Source organism: Motacilla alba, chromosome 10 (genome assembly GCF_015832195.1).
Source record: "Motacilla alba alba isolate MOTALB_02 chromosome 10, Motacilla_alba_V1.0_pri, whole genome shotgun sequence".
In the NCBI taxonomy this organism is placed as follows: Eukaryota; Metazoa; Chordata; class Aves; order Passeriformes; family Motacillidae; genus Motacilla; species Motacilla alba.
Genome location: NC_052025.1, coordinates 1,815,280 through 1,838,920, shown reverse-complemented (window position 1 = coordinate 1,838,920; position 23,641 = coordinate 1,815,280). Strand labels below are relative to the sequence as shown.

The following is a 23,641-nucleotide window of genomic DNA, read 5'->3' as shown; positions in this document are numbered from 1 at the left end:
GCAAACGTGCATACTGTTAGTATTAAATACTGGCATTGAATAATTGCCTTCTTGCAATAAGGAAAAGGCTTTAATTAGTTTTTGAAAGCCATGTCTTTCTAAAGGGCTGGTAAAAATGGATTTTGTTTTTATTAAATAATGTCTCAAGTTATGTATCAACAGCTCTCTAAAAGTATCAGGTGTCTTGGTGAGCTAATTATTATTGGGATTTTCTAATTAACTATTAGTATTTTTATGACTTTGCAAACTCATACATGTCTAGTCAATAAAATAAACCAAAAACCTGATACTACACTTGGTTGCATTTGCAAGGTAAGTTTTATTTCTGTTATTTCAAACAGCAAACATGTAATTACCATATGCAGAAGGAGGTGTTTGATACAGAAACAGGTGTACAATGGAATACACATGCCTTCTAAGGAAAACAGGGGTTTATGGCAGTGCCACTCACAACAAAGGTTCACTCACAAGTAAGTTTATCATGAAAGCTGCTGCTAAATCACCAGACATAGTCTAGTTAGTTTCCCACCTACAGTGCCAGCCCATCAAATTACTGGCTTCAGAACAAAGATGAAAGTAGCAATATTAATTGTGACCTGAATTTGTATGCTAAGGTCAGATTGATTCCTAGTCTCTCGTATCTCTACCTTCTCTACCCTAAAAGATAAGAACTCATGATTAATTTAATACCAAAGCAGAGACTGTCAGGGGCCCATTTTGTTCCAGGTGCTAGAAGATGAAATGATTGGATACTCTTGAGATAAAGACAATACATTATTAACAAATAAAAAAGTGAAATTTTGGTGAGTGGGCCAGAAACCCCAAGCAAACCATTTTTAAGGTACAATAATGATTGTAATTATGAAGAATATACTAAACTACTCTTATTAGCTCCAATTAAAAATGTAAGTAAAACACTGGCCCTTCAAAATACTAAACTTCCCAGTTTCTTGGTCTTGGGTAATAAATATTACCGTAGGCATAGTGGGAACAGAGATGGCAGCATGCTGTATCATCACAGGGCAGGTAACAACTATGAAGATAACACTAAAAGCATTTGTTTGGGAAAGGCAGGTAGGGCTATCTTCTGCTAGCTGCTAGCCAAGACATCTTGCTTAAATTCAGAGCAGCAGAGCTGCTAAGCAGTGCAGGAACCTTTCCTGAAAGATACTTCTGTTTCGTCTCAGCCTGGAAGTACCATCTAATGTAACTGCAGGGGAAGTGAGGTGGGGGCAAACCTTTGAGATGACAGAGATCTTCCTTGCCATTGTGAAACATGAAACGAACACTTCAGATGCTACTTTATTCCCATTGTGAAACTGAAGATTAGAACATCTCACACCTCTAGTCCTGCATCCAGCTCTGGGCCCCTCACTTCAAGAAAGGCATGGAGGAGCTGGAGCATGTCCAGAGAAAGGCAGTGGACATTCTTTCTTTCTTTCTCTGGGGGAAGGGTCTGGAGCACAAGTCTGACAAGAAGCTGAAGGGGCCTGGAGAAAAGAGGTGACCTTATCACTCTCTACACCTCCCTGACAGGAGGCTGGAGCCAGGGGGGTTGGCCTCTTCTCACAGGGAACAAATGAAAGGACAAGAGGACATGGCCTCAAGCTGTACCAGGTGAGGTTCAGGTTGGACAACAGGAAGAATTTCTTCACAGAAAGGGTGATCAGGCATTGAAAGGAGGTGGTAGAGTCCCCACCCCTGGATGCAGCACTTTGAGCTGTGCTCCAGCTGCCATGGCCGTGTTTGGTTGGTGAGACTTCTACTCCTGGCTTCAAGAAGGGGCTTTGATTTGTATTGAGCTATTTGAGTTCCTAATTCCTGTTTACAAGGGAATGTCTAGGCTACAGAATACACTGTCATTTCTGGCTACCAAGTGTGTATCACTCAAAAGCAACACGACAGTTTGACAGCTTGCCACGTTGTGCTATTTGGGTAGATTTGACTCTAGAAATAACACCTTTATTGCACAGTAAACTAATTCTACATGTTCTCTGTCTCCAATAAAAATGGGTGAGAGAATACCTAAAAACCAAAAAGAATTTTACTTAACATTGCTCTAGATTCATTCTTTTCTAGTTCTTAATCTACAGCTCTGATAAAAGCCTGCTTCTGGTACAAATCTGCATTCTGGAGGTAGCTTCAAAGTTTGGGTTTTGTTGGTTTTTTAAGCAAGTAAGGGAAGTGGCACGTGAAAACAAAAAGCAGTGGTGACACAATTTTTCTTTAGAAAGTAATACTGAATAGTTTTGGCAGACTGGAACTGTGAGAAGAACAAGCAACATATTTGTGTGCTCAAATCAAGAAGTTAAATTTTTCAGAAGTTTAACATTCAAAGTAGATAATTTGTACTTAGTGCAAAAAAAAAAAAAAAGGCTATTTTTTTAATCTTGGTCAAGTGTTTCACTAGTTGGTAAAAATAACCTGCTAATACAATGACCATTTACACAGGTACTACAGAAAGTCACCTTTGACTGTTACATTCTCATTTTCTGTAAGTTAGGAACTTCCCTGAGCGATGAATTCCAGTTAGACGTAAGTTTAGCACCACTAGCAGAGGTTAATTAAGTGAATTATTTATGCTTTTTCTTCCCATGTTTTTAGTGAAGTTCAGTTGCACCCTTAGTTTTTCAGCACGGTGAGTTCAGTCCCACGCATCCACTTAGCCCATCTATTGTGCCCGTTTCTCTTTATCGAATTCCCTGGCGATCTTCAAGGCGGTGCTGTTGAGCGAAACCGATTGCATATTACAGATAATGGTGACAATGACTCCCCTCGGGGGTGCCACTGGCCGAGTACCCACGGCTTCAGGGTCCAGCTCTTCGGGCAGAATGAGGAGGACACTGCTGGCCCCCACAGCCCCCCCAGTGTGAGATGCATAGTGTCTCTGCTGTCTGCAGCAGCCATACTGTTGGTTTTTCTCTACCACAGCCCAAGCCATGGCGTATTTACCATCCCTGTCCCATGACACCTCTGTTTTTGGCACTGGAGTCCACATCATCGCAACTGTGCTCGGCTTGAGGTACCCTGGAAGAAGTTTGCCGTCCTTGTTTTGAAATTGTCCGGCTTGGTAACTGTACAACAAGGCATTTCCAAATTTCAGGAGGTCGCCTACTGATGACAGGAAGCCACCACCAGCCCACTTGTAAGAGTTGTCCACATACGGTGCATTTACCAGCCGCCCCTTTTTGTTGTAAATGTAACACCTAAAATTCAAGAAAATTCAGCTTGTCATTCTGATATACTATGCACGATGATTTTAAGCTGCCCTACCTTAAAAGAGCAAACTGAGCATGTATTAACTTGTTCTTGTGAACATTTAGAGGGTTTTCAAAACCCATTTTTAAGACATATTTATTGCAGAAAAATCAACAAGTAAATCACACAGAAAAACAAAAATTAAGGTGACTTCTTAGGTTAGAAGCTGAACTTCAATAAAAGCCTTCTGCTTAATCTTAGGCTATCCTAAGAATAAAGACAATATACAAATAAGAGATGTGACAGACATAAATAGATCAGGCAACACAGATTTTTTCTTAAATCCCTGTACTAGAAATGAAGTGTCTAAAAGAACAAGGAATTCTACAGCTGAGGCTTAGGTGACTGCTCTCAGACAGTAGTTTCCATTTATGGCTGATTTCCCCCAGTACCCCACTGTGGTTGCCATACTCTAAACAAAGCAAGGAACATTCAAGTCTTGCATAACACAAGCGTAGAAACTGCCAACCAGAGCTGCAGAGTGAACTGTCAGGAGCAACACAACAGAAGGGCAGAACAAATTGTGCTTTTGAAAGAAACAGTCCAATCATGACTTGATTAATTTCATCCAACATATGAAAAGGACTTGTTGGATAAATATATAACCCAAGGAATTTCAGCCTTTGGTCTTTTGACCAAATAAGTTCCATGGAGAGTTTATGAAGAGCCCTACCTAGATTGCACTAGTATTGGAAAGCTTTCTAGCAAACTTCTGAATAACAACACTGGAAGTCAGAGGTTGAAACAAAGGAAGAATGATGAATGGTCCAGGATGCAAGACTACCATCAACTCTGACAGTGATTTAGTATACTGTTGCCCCCATAATGAGTTTTTTGATCACAAAAAACCCTGTTACAAAGACATCTTTTGTACCTCTAAAAGATCTAGAACCTGGATTTTTAAGCATTTTCCTGTTAGATAAATATTGTATAACCAAACCATTAAACAAACCTCAACATGTCAATACATTCTATTTTGAGGCATCAAGCTCCAATTTGTGGAAGTAAACCCATCAGCATGTCAGTTTTGCTTAACAGTAAAAACCTATAAAAAGACTCCCAGAAGAGCATCTCTCCCAATTCCTTGATCCCCCTCATATTTCAGTTTATAAAAGGATGAACATACACAGGTTCTAAACAACCTTGATTGTACAAGGTTGATAATTGATAAGAACATCACTATCATCCAGATGAGCCTCTGATCCTACAGCAAGAGAGGCTCTGAAATTTTGCAGGCAAACTGAACACCAGCACAAAGCATCTTAGAATAGAGCAGCAGTAAAGCTGTGCACACACACTTGTGCTTAGTATAAACCTCAGCTTCCACATGGTCATCATTCTTTGAGAGCATTTTAGAAGCCAAACTTTTAAAAAGTCTGAGTCTCATTTTCATGAGACTGTTTCTAAAACCTACTTTGTCATTCAACAGAATTCTTGTCTCACACCAAAATTTAACAGGGGAGTCAATAATCAATTTCTGAGCCCAAACAGAAAATTCAATAAAATAGGACAAGAAACCCTAGCCTGATCCACTATATTGGAATGGATTATCCAGTTACAAAATTCATCTCAGCTTGTTGTTTTGTGTGTGTAATTTATTTTGTTTTTGTAGGAGTGGGGAGGCGGAGGGCGTTGGGTTTTTTTTTTCCTATGTTAAATTAATTTTAAAAATCAATTGATGTTAAACAGAATTTTAATTCTGGTCAACATTCACACTGAAATTTGATTTATGAAAACCTTGTGTTACGGTGAGACTATTACAATTCTATGGAACCCTTTAAATGCCAGTATATTAAGCAAACTAAGGTAATTATATATTCCAACGTAATTTCCTAATTACTCTTTATTTTATTTACATTTACTTGTGCTTACTTGTACCCAAGGTAAATGTAAATTTTGAAGTCACCCCTATATTCCCCTCACCTCCCATATTCACACTTAGAACAAGAAATTTGTTCCTTATTCTGTAATTCTACATGCTAATTACAGAACCTAAACCAGGCATTGGAACCAGCTCCATGAGTAATGTTGAGGAATTCCCTTGTAAACCGTAATGTAAATGTAAAAAGTAATGTTGAAATAACATACAACACTTCATTCCAATGTCTGGGAAAAGAAAAATCACACATTCTTAATTCAGCTGTTTTAATTAAGATAGAAAGGGCAAGAGTTGTTGTGGGAAAAGAAGAGTTCCACCCCTGTTTACCTTGCTCTGTTATAGATCATTGCTTCGTTGTCATCTAGGACAGTTGACAGCATATCCAAATCACGAAACATTTTCAGCATATAATCTGTAAATTTTTGTCCAGAAGCTCTCTCCACAACAGCACTTAAGAGAGTAAAGCCATATGTTGAGTACAAGAACTGACTACCTTGAAGAGACAGAGCGAGGAAGGGAACAGAACCCAGGTTAATTGCATGATACTTGAATGGAATCACATGTGCAAATAAAACTACATAGAGCAATTAATGATCAGCCATACTTGATCCTAGGCCCAGGAAATTCTGTACTGCAGCAGACACAGATCCTGCTAACAGAAGAGCGCTAAAATCTCCCAGAGATCTCTATGCACACTCAGGTTTCATGCCAAGGTGTCAATGCTGACATTTAACATCCTTTCCAGGAGATTTGCACATCAGGTCTAACAAGGATGTCTGGATTTGGAAAGCTGACACAAGCCATAAAATTACTGCTTAAAAGATGCTCAGCTACTGTGACTTGTTTGTGTGTCCATACCCTGGAGAAGGGAAAACAACAGCAGCACTCACATTTTTCAAGGGTATTCATCAATTTTAGCACAGTGTTTCTAGTTCTACAATATCCCAAAAGAGTATATCAACACAAGCATGAATATTATTTAAGACAAAAGAATTTACTTACGAAAAAAATGTTTAATTTTTTAAAAATCTCATCCTTGTGCTAATGCCTTCTATGAAACATTTGCATATTGAGCAACTGCTGAAGTGCCCACAGGTGAGACAGATCACTTACTTGAAGTGAGCTCTCCAAAATGGTGAGTGCTTAACTTCACCCTCTTTCTACCCCTCTCCCCTTAAATGCACTTTATTTACTGTTTATCAGCAATGCATAGAATTTACCTTAACCTAACTCGTTTAAAACTTACACCTGAAGTTCCTCAAAGTCCTCTCTAGACCTAATTTAAATAATCCCAACAACAAATTACTTGAGCAATTCTGTGATTCTATGGTTTGTGGATGGTTTTTTTAGGTCTGATTGAGTGCCTCAGTAAAATATTTTGCTTTTGGTTCCTATCTAGAAGGCCCAGAACATGACTGCAGCAAGCTGGTATTTGCTTACAAAATACTTTGTAGATACAAATTTGTTACCAGAATTATCTTCTGCTTCAGCATTTATAAATCCACTAACTGGTATGTTTCAGAGCACTTACTGCATTACTTACTGCTCCTGGGAGAAAAGTCTTATACATAAATATTGCAGGACCAGATGGTTTGTGCAGAACACACCAAATACTTTTCTGTTTAGCTTTTAATGGGGCACGTGAAGAGAAAAAAAAAAAAGGAGGGAAGCAGAACAAACCAAAACCCCCACACAAACGCTCTTCACTGGACTCTAACTCCATCATTACATGTAAAACGATTTGAAACAAAACTCTCAGCAGAAGAGCATATTTTGGTCTACATTAATAGAAACTCACCTGGTTTAAAGAATAAGGGATCATTTTTAAATATCTTCAGTGACTCAATCACACTTTCAAATTTTTCCTTCAAATAATACTCTTCCTGTTCAAACTCCTTGTCGTTCCTGCCAGGCTTTGAATTTCGGCTCCTTGTCTCACTATCATGTTCTTTCTTCTGTTTGACACAATCAGTGTTTTCAGTCCCTTTACCTTCTTTTGCTTTTTGTTCTTTATCCGGATGGGATTTTGTTAGCTTGAGTGCTCTGTTTGCCTTTTCCTTTTCTTCTTTTACTTTTGTAATATCTTTTTCATAGTGACGAATCCCACTCAAGTGTGAAACTAACTGTCTTGTGGTAATAGTGACCTAGGTAGACAGGATAATGTGAGCTCTCTTCAATAAAAGACAGACAATACATCATCAAAAAAGTAAAATTCAAAGAAGTTGAAGGTGCAACCTTCAAAGAAGTTTTAAGGTGCAAGACCTTTTAAATATTGCATGTCAAACACACTGTTAAAAAAAAAAAGTATGTATGTGGACGCTACACACTTGATATAAAAATAAAGATCCAAATGCTTTTTTGAGCAGGAAACATCAGTACCTGTGTAAATGATTTCAAGTGTTTTGTAGGAATAGGTCCAGATTAGGCACCTGTAGACAAATAGCTATGTAGCGACAGGAACAAAAATTTTAAAAAACCTCTTACCAATAAACAATGACATACCTTTTCACCCTCGTAGACCTTTTCTGGAAATTCAGGGACATATTTCTGCACTGGAGCATCTAAATCCAGTTTCCCCTCTTCCCACAGTTTAGCAACAGCCATCATGGTGAGACACTTGCTGATGCTGGCGATGCGCATGACGGTCTCTGGCTTACACGCCACGCGGTTCTCCACGTCAGCATAGCCCAAACCTGCCAGGAAATAAAAACACTCTGGGAAGTCCTTTGCACAGAGACATGCTGAATTAATTACATGCAATGAATTAGATTTACTGGCCCTTTAAAATATTTTTCCTCCAGCTAAACTGGGATATGAAGCGTTGAAGCCCCTGCTTCAGTTCAGTCACTAACATTTTACTGTATTCGTAGCAGCTAATCAGAGCCCCTTGGATTAGACAATGGCATCTCAAATTGCTGATTAAGACTACAGCAAACATAATGATAAATGAGATTAAAGATTAAGCCAAAATTTACACTCCTGAGGTCAAATTTTCAGCATTAAAAAAACCCAAAGAGGCCAAAATCTAGACTGCAAAATAACTGACCAACAGTCCTAAACACTCCTTTTACTGCTCTGAAGGAATGGCTGAAGCAGTAAAGGGTCTTGTTTTATCAATACAGAAACTGAGAGAGGAAATCACTCACAAACTCAAGCCAATTACCTAAGCCATAAGGTTTCACAGAACCGAGGCGTTACTATGTTTCAACATCATCCAGCACGATTTCAATGAAAATACAGCTTAACAGGCTCTGTAACAGTGTTTTCCTATGTAACCAACCACAAGTCTGGTACCAAGAACTGGAGTGACTAAGGCATTATGGACCTGCCAAACTAGTCTTCAGTTTGACAGAGGTTTGAAGAAAGTGCAAGTGATGTTGCAGCATAAAAGCAAGAAAGTACAGCAATGACATATTTGCAGTTTGCAGTACAAGAAAGGCCTGCAAGCAGCACACACCTCTGTCTATATAAAACTGCAGTCTAACAATGAACTGCTCAGGGAAAAACCCCAAACCTTGACAAAGTACAGGAAATAAAAGAGATAACACGCCATTTGCCCAAGAGCGTTTCTCTTATATAGTTGCTACTCAAGTGCCTGGTGCTTGTAAATGCAGGTGATGTTCCCCCGGTGAAAACACCTTCCAAACCTCACACCATTCCCCAGCAAGAAAACGGGTTCAGTACTGTGGCCACAGAATTCATACAACTTACACCTGTTCCTACTTTGCCACCCATGGAGAAGGGAGGAGGAGACCCAAACAACCCAGAACTGGCTGTTTTGAAACTCCTGAAAATGTTTCTGAGAACAGATACACATTTTGATTTTTTTTTTTTAACATCAAATGTCTACATGCTATGTGGAGTGCTAACACACTCTACTTACACCCTGCGTAACCAGAAAAAACAATAGCAATTTCTGAAAGGATAACACCAGTTAAATCCCAGTACCTTCCCAGTAAAGCTACACCTCAGCCCACAAACAGGAGACAGGTCACCAAATGTGAGCCCTTATTCCTTTGACTACTAAGGAAGCTCCTGTGGGGAGAGCAGTTCTTTACCTCCTACATACAGTGCTACCAGCCCACTGTACAGCTCTATGCCCCGAGTACAGTCAAAGGTTAATCTGAAAAATTAATGGAAGAAAGGTTCTCCAATCTAACTATTGAGACATACTAACATATTCTGGAAGTTAACAAATGATCAATTCCTGGAAATGATGGAAGTTTACCAAGGAAGGTATGATTTGATACTCCCTAAGCACACATTCCTGGCTACTGTCCAGAGATGGGACATCAAGCAGACAAAATCCCAGCCTGATTAGCTTGTCTGAATTGTTCATTTTTTAAATGTTCATCAGTTCTTGACAGCATGCACAACTTCTGCTCACACATACTAACCTTCTGACCAGACTTCCTTTCCATCCACAGAAACTCCAACTAATATACCAGGGATTCCTGCTTCATCCTGCAAAAAATAAAATGGACAGAAGACATTTAGAAGGATATTTAAATTTAAAAACACCTCCTCCCAAGCCCTTGAACTGAAAAAGCTACAAAGCCCCTACAAATAAACCTGAGTATTGTTGTCAAATTATAGTTGAAATTTTGTTATGTACCAGTTTGGTTGAACCGGTACAAACTGCTTTTGCAAAGCTGACATTTTAACTCAGCTATTGGGAAAAACATACCTAACAAGAATAGCAAGGTGATATTTTTGCCTTAATAATTCAATTAAATTACTGAACGGAACATGCAAAAGAAACAAAACATGACAGTCAATATACAACCAGCAAACTGCATCACCTACTGGCGGGCAAGATTTCAAAAAAGCTTCAGCTGAATTTTCAAAAGTAACTACAAGGTGTTTTTTTTAAACAGAATTACAGAATATCCTGAGTGGGAAGGGACCCACAAGGATCTTAGAGGCCAACTCCTGGCCCTGCACAGGAGAGCTCCAACAACCCCACCAGTGCCCGAGAGCGTGCTTCAGGCGCTGCGGGGGCTGTGCCAGGCTTGCGAGCCGCGACCACTGACCTGGGGAGCCTGTTCAGTGCCTAACCACCCTCGAAGTAAAAGACTTTTCCTAATACCCACCTAAACTTCTCCTGGCATGATTCCCTGGTATTCCCTAGTCACAGAAACGCAGAGATCAGCGCCTGTCCCTGCGCTTCCCCTCATAAGGAAGCTGCAGCCCGCAGTGAGGTCTTTCCTCCAGGCTGGACCAGGTGCCCTCGGACGGCTCTTGCCTCTCTTCCTACAGCCTTAGAGGCCGCCCTTGTTCTCAGATACCCCACACTGTGCCACGCTTCCCTACGCCCCTGTATCGAGCTGGCCTAAGCTGCGCCAGCACCGACAGCCGCCAGCGGCGCCCCGGCCCAGCACCTTGATCCGCCGCACCAGGTCCCTGCTCCTCTCCACGGCCGCGCCGAAGCCCCGCGGCGCCGGCGGCTGCTCCTGCCGCCCGCTCTCCGCCGGCGCCGCCCGAACCCCCAGAGCCAGCCCCAGCGCCAGCCCCCAGCCCCAGGGCCGCGCCCCGGCCCCGCCGCCCCCTCTGCGGGCCGCGGGGAGCCGCCCCGGAGCCGCCGCCCGCCGCAGGGCCCGCGCCAGGCCCGCCATGGCCGGGGCGGACATGGCACCGCCGGGCCGCAGGCACCGCCTCGCCGGGCCGAGCCCCGAGCGCATCGAGCGCCGCGCCCCGCGGAGCAGCGCGGCCGCCGCGGCGGGACGGGCTCCGGCAGGGACGGGCTCCGGCAGGGCAGGGACGGGCTCCGGCAGGGACGGGCTCCGGCAGGGCAGGGCTCCGGCAGGGCAGGGACGGGCTCCGGCAGGGACGGGCTCCGGCAGGGACGGGCTCCGGCAGGGACGGGCTCCGGCAGGGACGGGCTCCGGCAGGGACGGGCTCCGGCAGGGACGGGCTCCGGCAGGGCAGGGACGGGCTCCGGCAGGGACGGGCTCCGGCAGGGACGGGCTCCGGCAGGGACGGGCTCCGGCAGGGACGGGCTCCGGCAGGGACGGGCTCCGGCAGGGACGGGCTCCGGCAGGGACGGGCTCCGGCAGGGCAGCGACGGGCTCCGGCAGGGCAGCGACGGGCTCCGGCAGGGCAGCGACGGGCTCCGGCAGGGCGGGGGCAGCGCGGCTCGCCCGGCCTCGGCACCGGCTGCGGGCTCGCTCCGCCGCGGGCCGCTTCCCCGGGGCCCGGCACGACTGGCCGGCCGCGGACAGAAACGGAATCGCAGGAACGATGAGGTCGGTAAAGACCTCTGAGGTCAGCGAGTCCAGCCCGTGAGCGAACGCCTCCTTATCAGCTGGACCACGGCACCAAGGGCAGCGTCCAGTCTTTCTTTGAACACCTCCAGGGTCGGTGACTCCCAACACCTTCCTGGTCAGCCCAGTCCAATTTCACTCTTTCAGTGAAAAAATTCTTCTTAGTGCCCATCCTAAACCTCCCCTGGCATAGCTTAAGACTGTGTCCTCCCGTCCTGTCACCTGTGGTGTGGAAGTAAAGCCCAACCCCCCGCTGGCTACAGCCTCCTGGTGTAGGGAGTTCTGGAGGGCAATAAGGTCTCGCCAGAATCTCCTTTTCTCCAGGCTAAACATCTCCAGCTCCCTCATCTTACCAGATTTGTGCTCCAGCCCTTTCCCCATCTCCATTGTCCTTCTTTGGACCCACTGCAGCACCTCGGTGTCTTCTTGTCTTGAAGGGCACAGAACTGGACACAGCACTCGAGAGGTGGCCTCACCAGTGCCAATTACAGGGGACTTAGAGCTGGTTCCTTTAGTTAACCACCAAAAGCCACCAGCTGTGTCCACAGGTGGTATTTGGAAAAATGAGCTGAATCCCTGTGAATCCTCCCCAAAGACTTATATGAAAATAAAGAGGTGTGAAGCAGGCTCAGTGCCACTCGCTCTTCCTCCTGATGGAGGTGAGGTTGTAACTCCTACCAGCACCAACGTGGCTCTGACAAAATAACCTGGTATTAACCACCACTTTAATTGCTCTGATGCATAAGAAAATGGTAGAGAAGGTGAAGAATAGTTGAAGCCATAAAATAATTTCTTAATTCTGCACTCTGCAGCAAATGTTTGCAGAATCAAATGAAAAAAGCCTGCTGCTAAACATGTGCCAGGCAGAAGTACAGCAAGCTATGCTAACACCCAGATAAAACCTCTTAACTGCAAGATGACCATATTTGAATGAGGTCTGACAGGAATTACTTACAGTAGCTGAATCTTGCAGCACCAGCTGTAGTGTCAGGTTTCAGCCCAGGAAAGTGTGGAAGGCACAGCTGGCATCCAGAGAGTTCTAGAAGGACAGACTCCCCAGTTCTGCTTACAAGTGTGGCTCACTTCTTTGAGATGCTAACATAGGGATTTCAATCCTCTTCGTGCCTGATGATCTCAAAAATAGCAGGATTTGGCAGGAAGTCAGGCCAAATAGCTTTCATGTGTGAAGTCAAATGCAGACCAGATGCTACCCTTTTCACTGCAGGCATTTATTGCTCATTAGTACTTTCTCAATAAAACTCCATTGCTTATCACAGTACCCGACTGGTACAAGATGATGTATTTACTTTTTTGCAACTCATTTTCTCGGTGTTAAACTGTCTCTGGAAGCATTTTGCCGCAGGATTCTCTGCATTCCTACATTAACCTGCTCAGCATGAACACTCTTTGACATCACACTTTGAATGGGCCAGAAACAGAGCTTGCCATTTTTCTCTGATTGCCTTAATGAAGAGCTTTGTGCTAAGTCCAGTAGCACAACCTGGCCTGCTGGTATCTGTTTTGTCTTCCTCTAAACTGCTGGGTTTGCTAACTTTGAATTGAACTATCAGACTTACAAGGTTTTGAGGATTTTCTACTCTTTTTCTACTGGTAGCAATAGAAAATGAGGACAGCAAGCACTAGGCTGATCCAATTCTAATTTGACAAAAAAAGACAAAGTTTTTCTTCCATTCTTGTCCATCAGTGACTCAGAAGTACAGGCACAGAGTCTCAGCTGTAATCCATCTTCTTTATGTAACATAACCAGAAAAGTCAATCTGGAGACCCCTCTGGCATGATGGACAAATCTCCACATGGTTGGGTTAGTACTAAAGCAGCTGATTTTTCTCCTGCTCTGCCTCCTTGCCAGGCTATACTTGCTGGATTTGTGTTGAGATATGCCTTATTGAGATGATAAAGAATAGGTCTTTATCATGATGATAAAGTGATGATATCAGATGAGACAGTGGGTGTCTCAGCAAGGCAGGGCTGTGCTCAGTCTCCTCCATTTGGGCCCAGTTCTGGAGTCTCACCATCAAGAATCCCTTAAGGTTTTAGAGCCTCTAAGACAAACACCAAATGCTCAATAACACAAGATCTTCAAACAAAGTGCTGGTGTATCTTCCCAGCTATCTTGCTCTTCGGTTTTATGCCCCAGCATTCACTGGCTTTTTCATGGCACTGTGACGATGTGAGCTGGGGAACCACAGGAAGGTGGGCAGCAGCTTTTGTGCTGTTCTGCAGTGCTGTAGCCCACCAGCAAAAGGTACTCTGCCGCAGGTGGTCACCAGTTTGTGGAAACATCTGGCATTTGCAAACTGTGAGGCTTCATCAACATTTCCTAAAACATAACTCTTGGGCCAAAAAAAGAAATCAGGAATTTTGAAAACAACGTCATTGTTTCTGTCAGTCCTCCTCCAATTCTGCAAATGCTTTTGTGGATTCTGATGTCCCAGCAATAATAACATGTTATTATGGCTGTTCCTGCTTGTAGGTCTGGGCTTTGATCACATTATTTCTTGCTGTGATGATCTCATTCGCTTTTCTAGTTCACTGACAAACTCTGCAGTGGCACTCCCCTAAATGTAACCCTTCCATTGAAAAAATGGGTAATGTTTTTAATAAAGAACATGTCAGGTTTGAAAGATAGAAAACAAGTGCTTAGCATTAGTATTCCCCTGATAAAGGGCAGCTCTGACCTGAAATCACGAGCCCATCTCTGCTCTTTCATATGATTAAATACCATTTGTAACTGCCACAGACCCAGACTGAAGCTTGTAGGATGAATGTGTAGGAAAGAGCTCTGAAAAATGAAGAAAGTAGTAGTGTAAGGAAGCGCCTTCATTTTCTTTTTTGGATTTATTGTGAAACAATTAAATGGTCCATTAATCCAATGGATTCCCATTATTCCAACTGGATTCCAATAATTAAAGACTAACCTCTGTAAAGATTTCTGGATCTAAAAGTGTTGAATCTAATGGAATATAATTACCAGGGAAGAGCTAAAGTTGTCAAAAAGGACTGTAATTTGTATTTGTACTAGATAAAATGAAGAAAAATAGGAAAACAGCAATTAAAAATATTATCTATGTATACATAGATATGTGGAAAATTCATGTTGATGGAAAATGCAAAGAGTGAAGGGATAACAATTACCTTGATCAAACCTGATGTTTCTACTATCAGCACAGGAAGGAAATAAAAAACCCAAATTATTTCTGAATTAGAAAAGAAGATAAATAAAGAGAATATTAGATGTAGACAGAAGTCAAGCTCTGCTTTTTCTCTCTTTTCAGAAGCCATTTCATTTATTTGAGAACCAAGAGACAGAATTTTTATTTCTCTCTGGCTTGAAGCATTTGCACAGTAGATGGCAGTAAAAACTCTCACCCATTTAACCAGTTGCCAGCAAAGGGAGTGGCTCCACTGCTGTGGGAACTTCCTTGGTTGTCACAGAGTCACTGAACTCGGTTATTACAGTCTCCTCGCCCTCATACATTTTTTTGCTTGGTCTTGGTGAGTCTAGCAGTCCTCAGAGTACTGTTATTTGTCAAGTGAGGTGAGAGCTGCCTGATCTCAGTGTGTGCAGCACTGCAGTGACAGAGCTGCACTGCCCATCTGCACCTGAGCACTCTGTGCTAGGGCAGCCAGAGCCAGCCATAAACCCAGGCACAATCCCCCTGCAGGTACAGAAACCAGGCCATAGTCACAGCTCGAGTTGAACATTTACATCTTCCCCACGTTGTTTGGGTTGGTTCGGGTCTTTTCCATAGGGTCAGCTGAGAAACATTAGTCGGGAACAAATCTTTAAGCGTGTAAAGTGTCTTACCAGAGAACCAAGGGAAAGAGCAGGATTAAAAGCAGCAGGTCTTGAGACCGTGAGACCAACACATTTCTCATCAGCTCTGTTTAATTTACTTCATTTTCCTGTGTACTCAGGATGTACCATCTGGGCATTACATACTTTCAATGAAATAGAATATGTAAGTTTTATAGTGCCACACTGTTACTGCCTTAGTTTCAGAAGCTGCATGCAGTCTGACACAGTTCCTAAAAAAACAGGATGGGAGTTTGGAAAATATTTTGCATGTTAAAAAAAAAAAGGAATGCTGACAGGACCATGCTGAGGTTACAGATCAGCCAAAGGGCACACACACTTATTTTTCTTCTTTGCAAAAACATTGGTTTTAAAATTCCAGTTTTGCAGTGGTGACTTTCTCATAGTTTTAATTCAGGGTCTACTTGAAACTTTTTTGGACCCAGAGGAAAAATAATTTTCACCAGCTGAAAGTATGTAGCGAAGGAACATTTGTGAAATACATCAGTGTAAAAAAGAGAAAACCACTACACATACACTCTCCCTCCAAAGGAAAGAAAACATGCAGTTTTGTTTTTTCTTTTTCTGTTTTTCCTGAAGTTATTCTCCAGGTAACATTCCCTTCTGGTACAAAACAGCACAGAGAGGACGGAACAATTTTGTGCCTGAGAATGTACTCACATTTATCATTAGAATTCAATTGCTGAGTGCAACCTTTTTACCCTCTCCAGCTTTTCTCTCACTTACTGGGCAGAGGTTCAAGACACCATGGGAAATGATGGTGTGCATCACCACTCAGAGAGCCAGGAGCACCACATCAGAGAGTTTCACTTTCCAGTTGTATCTTTTCAGACCCGAGCATGTTGTTTCAAAACAAAGTAAGAGCCATGGAAGGTGTAAAACACCTGAAAGATTAAACATATTAACAAGGGATTGTGAGGCTCATATGCCCAGAGATAGAATTACATGTGCAGGCACTTAGGAAAGCTTTCTGGCTTGCTCTAGAAAGAGCTCCTCACAGGTAGGTGATAACTACCTCTCTTTCCGCCCTTTCTCCCCAAAATATAAATCTTAATGAAATGAACATGTCCCAGAGTCTGTGAGTCAAAGACGTGGCTGTGAGGACTCTGACAGCCTGACACTTACTGGTGGGAGAAGTGGGCCAGGCAACTGCATTCAGCCATCCCCAAGTGCCAGCACCAAGTGCCGCCTCCACAGCAGGTGTCTACAGGTCAGGAGGAAAGACAACAGGCACATTTGCTTGGACAGGTACAGCAGCAGGAGGAAAAATGTGGTTCCAGGTTTTCTGTGTGAATCTTCAGGCATACCCTGTCTGAAGAACACAGTCCTGATTTGCATTTACTGTACTTACCTGTTCTTCTAGACAGAAGGCTGGATCCTGCTCAGTACTTTGTCCAGCAGTTTTTCCAAGCCGTTCAACATTATTTGAAGACCCAGCATGTATTTTTACTGATATCTACTGCCACAAGCAAAAGGTTCTCTGCAGTTTATGCCAAATACTCACCCAGCTGTAAGTGCAGGCTGGTTGCCAGCCCATTTCCCACACATTTACTGCTCTGACCATCCGTTCTCTTGTGCTTTCACCTACCTGTGCTGCAACTACACCTTCATTTTGCTTTGCAGACATGTTCTGTGCCACTAAAATTGCTCTTCGTGGGAAAGGAGCACAGATAGCTTGAGAAACTGCACAGGCTAGTAAAAAACAGGAAAAGGACTCTTATCAAATTAGTAACGTCTCGGGTATTTGGGTGGAGGCATTTGGCACTGGGCTTGCATATTCTTATGGAGTGAGTCCATGAATACTACAAACTCCATTCCTTTGCTTCGTATTTTTCTTCCCAAACTCAGATATATTTCAAAAGAGCCCCTCTAAAGATGTCTAATTACTATATGCTACACAAATCAGTAAGCAGGGATTTTACTTTATTCCCTTTCCAAGCAGGATAAATCAAGATAATGACATTAATGACAGGTTTATACTGCAATAGGATATTTGCAAAAACTAAAGTAGGCATTTCTTTTGCACCTTTGCAAGCAGGGCTGTGGGAAACAACTAAGACAATTTTAAAAACTTTGCTACTGAGGGAAGACAACTGCCTGGGATGAGTGGCTTCTCTAATATGCCTTAAGTAAGAGTTCATCTCTCTTGTGACCTGGAGTAGTAACTCATCAACTGCTTGAATTGGAAATACTGTCATTTATTTCGTTTACCTTGAGCACAACCAGGACCATTTCCTTGTTTCAGATGCTACTTGTACTTTCTGGTGTATAGCAACGTACATCACACACAACTTATAGTTATGCCTTAGTGTGATTAACATTACTCAGTAGAACAGTTTTACTACCTGCACACTCATCTCAGTGTCTGCCACTCAGCTTGGGTTCTTTTCGTCCTTTCATCACCAATAAAAGCAATCTGCAGTGTGAAGACAAGCAAGATAAGGACACATCCATCAGAGGAGAATCAAGCTCAAGGCGTGCTGGTGCTGGTGCTGCTGCTGGAGGGGAGGCTGTGCTCTACTTAGTGGATGACGACATTTTTTCCAAGTGCTGTAATGAAAGCTAACAAGTTCCTGCTCGACTTAGTGCCTGGAAAATTTAACTAACAGCTGTGAGTAAAAAGCTTTTTTTGGTGAGCTGTTGTGTTCTTCTAAATTCTCAACCAGGAAAATAAAATAGAACCAAAGCTAAATCCCCACGTTGTCTGAGAAATACATGTATAACTGATAAGTGACACGCCTGATGTTAGAGAGCAATGTCTTCATTATTGATTCACAGGCAAAACAGACTCAGGCAAAAGAGGAACTGGGAAAACAGATATCAGGGCTTTCTGGGTTTAAAGTAGTTTGCAAAGGGATTTCTGCCATCTCACACCTTTAACACAGTATGCAGGTGTCCTACTCAGATAAAAAAAAAACCAGCTCAGCACCTCTGAACACCAGCTTTTTCTTTAGAAATTGAAATATAACATTGCACTGCTCACTGTGGGCAGCTGTTTGGTTTTTAAACCTACATACCAAATGTCACAGCAGCTAAAGATCCAGTAGCTTTGACACAAGAGAGAACTTTTCATTGTGCAATGGCTATCAAAGCTCAATTCTGACACACTGAGACTTTGCTCTAATGGAACTGTTTGTTTGACTAAGGCTTAGTCAAACAGGCAGGCCTTAGCTGTGTGTACTCCATATGTGTGTTATGGCCAAAGCTGTATATGCACCTGGGTGGTTTGGTAAAATGATCTTTAAAACAACTCAGCTGAAATGGCACAAATCCCTACACAATCTGCACTCAATTTAAACTTGGATTTTATCATTTTTCTTTAATTAAATCCAAACTGTTAATAGCTTGTGATTCAAAAATGTAATAGATCTAGAGCAAACCCTTCCTATCAGTCCTTTTGCCAGCTGCAGTGTTCCTACTGCTGGCAGCACAAAAACTGAAGGAGATGCAGAGGGAGCAGTCAATAACTTAATTGCTCAAAATGACAGCAACGTCTGAATCTCCTGCACACAGACTCATAAGCTCATGTGCTTTTCATTCCTATTTCTGACAGCAAGTCTCAGCACTGAGCACCTCCCAGGGAACTAACAGCCAGTTTGGGTTGTTAGTTGAGCTGTCTCTTGTATCCACAATCCTTCCCAGCAGTTGTTAATTTCCTGGAAATGCCTTGCTCTCAGATATAGCAGCATGTGAATGTAATGAAAGCACACACACATGTGCTGCATGTTTGCTACCTGCTGCCAAGCAGCAAAAAATGGTGGGTTTGCCTTTTTTTTTTTTTCCTTTAAGTGTTGTAATTTCCTGGTTAAGATAATTGATAATGAAGTCCTAGCATAGAGAAATTTCACCCAGATTCTGCCAGTGTGGCAAGAACCACTGAAAGGATTTTTACAGAAAAAGTTCCTGCATACTTCAAACCCAGACAAGGCTGATGAAGAATTCCTGTTACTAGACCTTACCAAACATCTTCCCCTGTGGCAAAGGAAAGTCGTGGCTGCACAGACATGTGGAGGCTGCAGGAGCAGGACAAAGCATAACACAGCAGCATTTAGAGGGGAGGATTCATCTCTCTGTAGATCATCTTTGTGTTCTCCATACCCTCCCAACTAGCCCTTAGCCCTCATATGCAATTCGATTGTCTTGTTTCCCTTCCTATTTTCTCACCTAATTCATGTTCCAGATTTTTTTTTTTCTGGGCAGCCTGCAGAAATTACATCACCCTTTTATCCTATTTCATGGTCTACATGTGTACAATAAAAACCAAGGAAGTAGCACAGCAATCCAGATGAAGTAGAAAGAAGTCTGGCAGGCTCATCCTTGCTGGCTGCAAAAAACCATAATCCTGAAAGCAGAGGAAAGATTCTGAAGCATTTTCCCAGGCTATTTCTCCAAGTAATATTCTTGTCAAGAAAAACATAATAAATTATCCGTTGGGCCCGCAAAGAAATGCTCAATTTTTAAACTGGAAACTCACACAGATCTCCACGTTAACATCAATACCAATGTGTCCCAAGTTAAAACAACTTATCAGAGCTTTGTAGTTGCTCCACCCTGATTATTCTTTCACCAAATGTACTGTAGGAACAGCAGACCTGCATCATTTCCCTCAGTGGCACAGCCAACTATCACTAGGTGCAGCACTGTGCAGGTCTTAGCCAAGGAAACACTGCTTGCCATGAGCTTTGGCTCTGACAGACCACGTGGATTCTTCCTCCACATTTCTCTTTGTGTCTCAGGGCAAAGAATGAAAACTGCATCAAAGAAAGGAACAATCCCAAGAAGCAGATCATAGTCAGGCCCTGGAATAGAAGGCATTCAAAATACTCTGCTGGATCACGGCCTCAAACACGGATCAACCCTTTATACCCAGGATCCATACAGTCTTGCTGTGAAGAATAGAGAAATGTTCTCACAACCCTGTGTGTCAGTGTGTTATGATGTGGTTTTGGCAGTTGCAGCTGGGTCTGCAGGACTTGGGTTTTTTGTGTGTCTTTGCTTTTTTAATGAAATTTTTTTAATGAAAAAGAGGCTGTTTAATCTTTATCCATCTATTACTCAAACCAGCAAAGATACAGGAAGAAGCCAGTGCTGGGGTGTCCTTAAGGTTCACAATACTCAAATCCAAAATACTATAGAATGTCCTTTTATTTTGGTGCATTATGAGTCAGGAAATAACAAACGGAAAGGAGTGATGGGGTTTTATGTGTCTGTAAGACTTCTATCTGCTTCTGTTTCCCATTGTTTCCATCTGGGCTATCTAGATTGCTCATTAAGCTGCTGGCATTGAAGGGCATCCTGCATTTATGCAATTCTCAGCTGCAGCTTACAAATTGGCAAGGCTGACTTACAGAAAACTAGATGGGTTTGCAACTGAAGCCAAGAAGATGATGCAAACTTGTACAGATTCTCTGTATCTTGGAAAGAACACAACACACACTGAAGACAGTAAGTTATACAGCTTCCCTCTATTAAAAGAGTTATTCCTGGTTGCATTTTCAAAAAATCCTCCCTGAAGATAAAAGGCATTACCCTTGGTTCCTCCACTTTGACCTTTTTGCTGCAATTCCCACTTAATCTTTCACTGATGTTCCTGTTTTATTATTAAAAGAAGCCCACCCAGAGGAACACCCGAAGGAAAAAGTACTCTCTTTGTCTGTGTGCTGAGTCATGTACAGTATTTTCTTCCCCAATTTTAAAATTTAGTTGGCTAATCACTTTTTTTCTGTCACTAAAGAACATTCCAGCAGTCAGTGACAGCCCAGTGTAATAGATTTTCCTGTGATATTAACAGTATAGTGAAGTTTGACAACCCAGATTTTGAGCAGCAGTTAATGCACATAACCCTTACAGATCCAGAGCTGAGGCAGTACTCTACAGGTGCAACCTACTGCTTTAGCCTTGATCCCTAATCAAAGCTCCTGCTCTTTCTTATCTTCTCCCATTCAATAACTCTGGATTGAACTGATTGACCACACAGAACTCTAAAAGATAAAATACTTTTCTGCAAGTTTTGTGAACATAAGGAACCATTAAGTCATGATGGAAGGAAAGCACACACACCCTGCAGCAGGCCTTGCACATTATTTGGTATCAGAGATATCCCAAGAGGGAGCAGGAGACAACACAAACGTCTCCCAATCTGGAAAATAAATTCCAAGTTTACAGCCAACCATGAGATAGGAATCTGCAAGAAGGCAGGCTTTGCCAGTTCTGGTGCTCTCAGAACTACTCATTTCATTGAGAGAGGTCAGCTCAAAAACCAAACCAGACAATTAGAGAGCATGGCTGCACAATTAGGATGCATTTCAGACTGCCAAATGTGTTTTTGCATTAAAAGAAAGGGTGAGTAACTCTCCAAACCAGGACACACATCTTGAAGAATGCTGAATGATGCAGGGTTCTGTGATTTAATAAATTTTTAGTTAAAATAGCAAAGTAGCTGCAAATTTGCTAGAATGGGGTTAAATCAAGGCTTAGCTTGTTTTTACAAGCCAGTGCTTTGTAGCTTCACTGAGTTTTGTCTAATTAGACACTGCATCTAAAGAACCCATGAGTGGTAGCAGCGTATGAGAGATGGTAAAAACAATTTTCCTGCTCCAGCAAATATGCTCTTACGTGTATTTATGTGTCTGTTGCTAGTCAGCAGAAAGGCACTTGGGGAGATTCATTATCATCATGTTCACTGCTCCATTCAGCTCTCCTTGAAACTGGAAAGCTTTTACTTACCTATTATGAAGCTTTACGGATTCATCTGCAAGAGTGCACTTTGGGGAAGTACTCTGCAAACGGATTTTTTTCAGATTAATTCTTATCTCCTTGCCTGCACAGGCTTGCCCTATTAATGGTGACATGATACCGTTAAGAGATATGAAAACCACAGCCTTCTCATACCCTTACACACAGGGAGAGCTGAACTCGGATTCCCCAAACCACAAGCAGTTTGTGGTCTCCTGAAAAGCAATATAAGCAGCAAACAAAGGGTCTGACCTCACTCAGACTCATTGTTCAGGACTCAAGCACGTACCAAGGACCACAGCAGCAATCCAGTGGATCTGGCAGCACACTCAGCTGTGTAAGACTCGCAGCCCAGAGCCAAGAGCTCCTCTGTTCTACTCCTGAACAGCCTCTGACTCTCTGGGTGGCCCTGGGCCCTACTCCACAGACAATTCCCAGCACAGTACTTCGTTATGGGAAGCCCTCCTGACTCCAGCAGCACCAGTGCAAGCCACACATGGATGGGGGTTTGAACTCTTAGAGCTCAACCACCTCACACTTCATCCTCGTGCTAAGCAAGGAAGGAGCAAGAGATCAGAGTAACTTACCTCAGCACTTTGTGGTTGGAATTTTATCTGTCAGTCTCCAGTACAAGCTAAGGCCTTGCAGAAGCCTTGCAATATGTATTTTGCTCCCCAAAAACACAAGAGAAACATGAAGCCAGGGATTTCATCCTTTTTATTGAGGATGACTTCGCAGCAGTCAATAAATCACACAAAAACTTGCAATGTTACCAAGTTCCTCACTTTAAAGCACAATCAAAAAAACCCCAGGCTTATACCAGTACATCTTCCCTCTCTGATTCCCACTTAACCTGAAATTGTGAATTACTTTACCCCTTTACCAGCTTACACCAGGGGCTGATAAAGTCATTTGGTTTCAGCTGTTTGCTAAGGGCCCACTAGTGGAAATTCTTTGGTGATCTGGAAGATAATCTGTACCTGTCTCCTACCAAGCTCCGTGCTGCTAGAGGGATGGGCAGCATCAGCTTTCAGCAATATACTACAGAAAAAGAAGGAAAAAATAATTATTTTTCAAGTCCTGAAGCTGCCTATTGACAGACCTCACAATTCAAATAAAGACACCCACATATGCAGAAATTAGCAACCAGTAGTGAAAAGTTGAGGGGGAGTATCTCTTATGGACATGGCACATGATTGTCAAAGGTTTATCACTGTTTTGAAGTAAATTAGCACATATTACCAGGTAAGATATACAAATAGATGTAGTGTTTCCAAGAGCATGGCTTCAGGACTCACTTCCCAAAGAGGTCTATGGCAGCTCTGCAATGGTCTTACCAAAACCATTTTGGTCAATGATGAGTAATTCTGGAAAGTTCTACCACCTGCTATGGGATAACTGCATCCTGCACACACCTGGGCATGCAGTCAAGTGACAGGGGACAGGCTCCTGCAATATGGCCCTCAAAGGGCCCCTCTGAGCAGCTGCAGATCCACATCTGTCCAAACCACCACATTTCCATTCTGTGTTGCCTAACAACACAGAAAAGACTCCGAGCCAATGTGTTAACAGCGTTTCACACCATGAGAGACACTGCACACACGCAGAGTTCACACAGGGATGCACAGGAAACTGATGTGATGAAAAACAAACCACAGGAGAACAAGA

General features: G+C 42.8%; 1 protein-coding gene and 1 long non-coding RNA gene across 2 annotated transcripts; both read right to left on the bottom strand.

Annotated features, from left to right (window-relative positions):
* Nucleotides 1-48: 48 nt before the first annotated feature.
* On the bottom strand, nucleotides 49-10,834 carry LACTB (lactamase beta). Its single transcript, XM_038146719.1, has 6 exons — nucleotides 10,519-10,834; nucleotides 9,535-9,601; nucleotides 7,640-7,830; nucleotides 6,936-7,281; nucleotides 5,465-5,630; nucleotides 49-3,206 (listed from the first exon to the last, which is right to left on the bottom strand). The coding sequence occupies exons 1-6, from the start codon at nucleotides 10,816-10,818 to the stop codon at nucleotides 2,672-2,674; spliced, it is 1,605 nt and encodes a 534-aa protein (XP_038002647.1). The 5' UTR covers nucleotides 10,819-10,834; the 3' UTR covers nucleotides 49-2,671.
* A 1,335-nt stretch (nucleotides 10,835-12,169) lies between these two features.
* Nucleotides 12,170-17,620, bottom strand: LOC119705324. The gene is made up of 3 exons (XR_005258190.1): nucleotides 16,827-17,620; nucleotides 16,364-16,550; nucleotides 12,170-16,122 (listed from the first exon to the last, which is right to left on the bottom strand). It is a non-coding gene; the product is annotated as an uncharacterized LOC119705324 (long non-coding RNA).
* Between the last annotated feature and the right edge of the window lie 6,021 nt (nucleotides 17,621-23,641).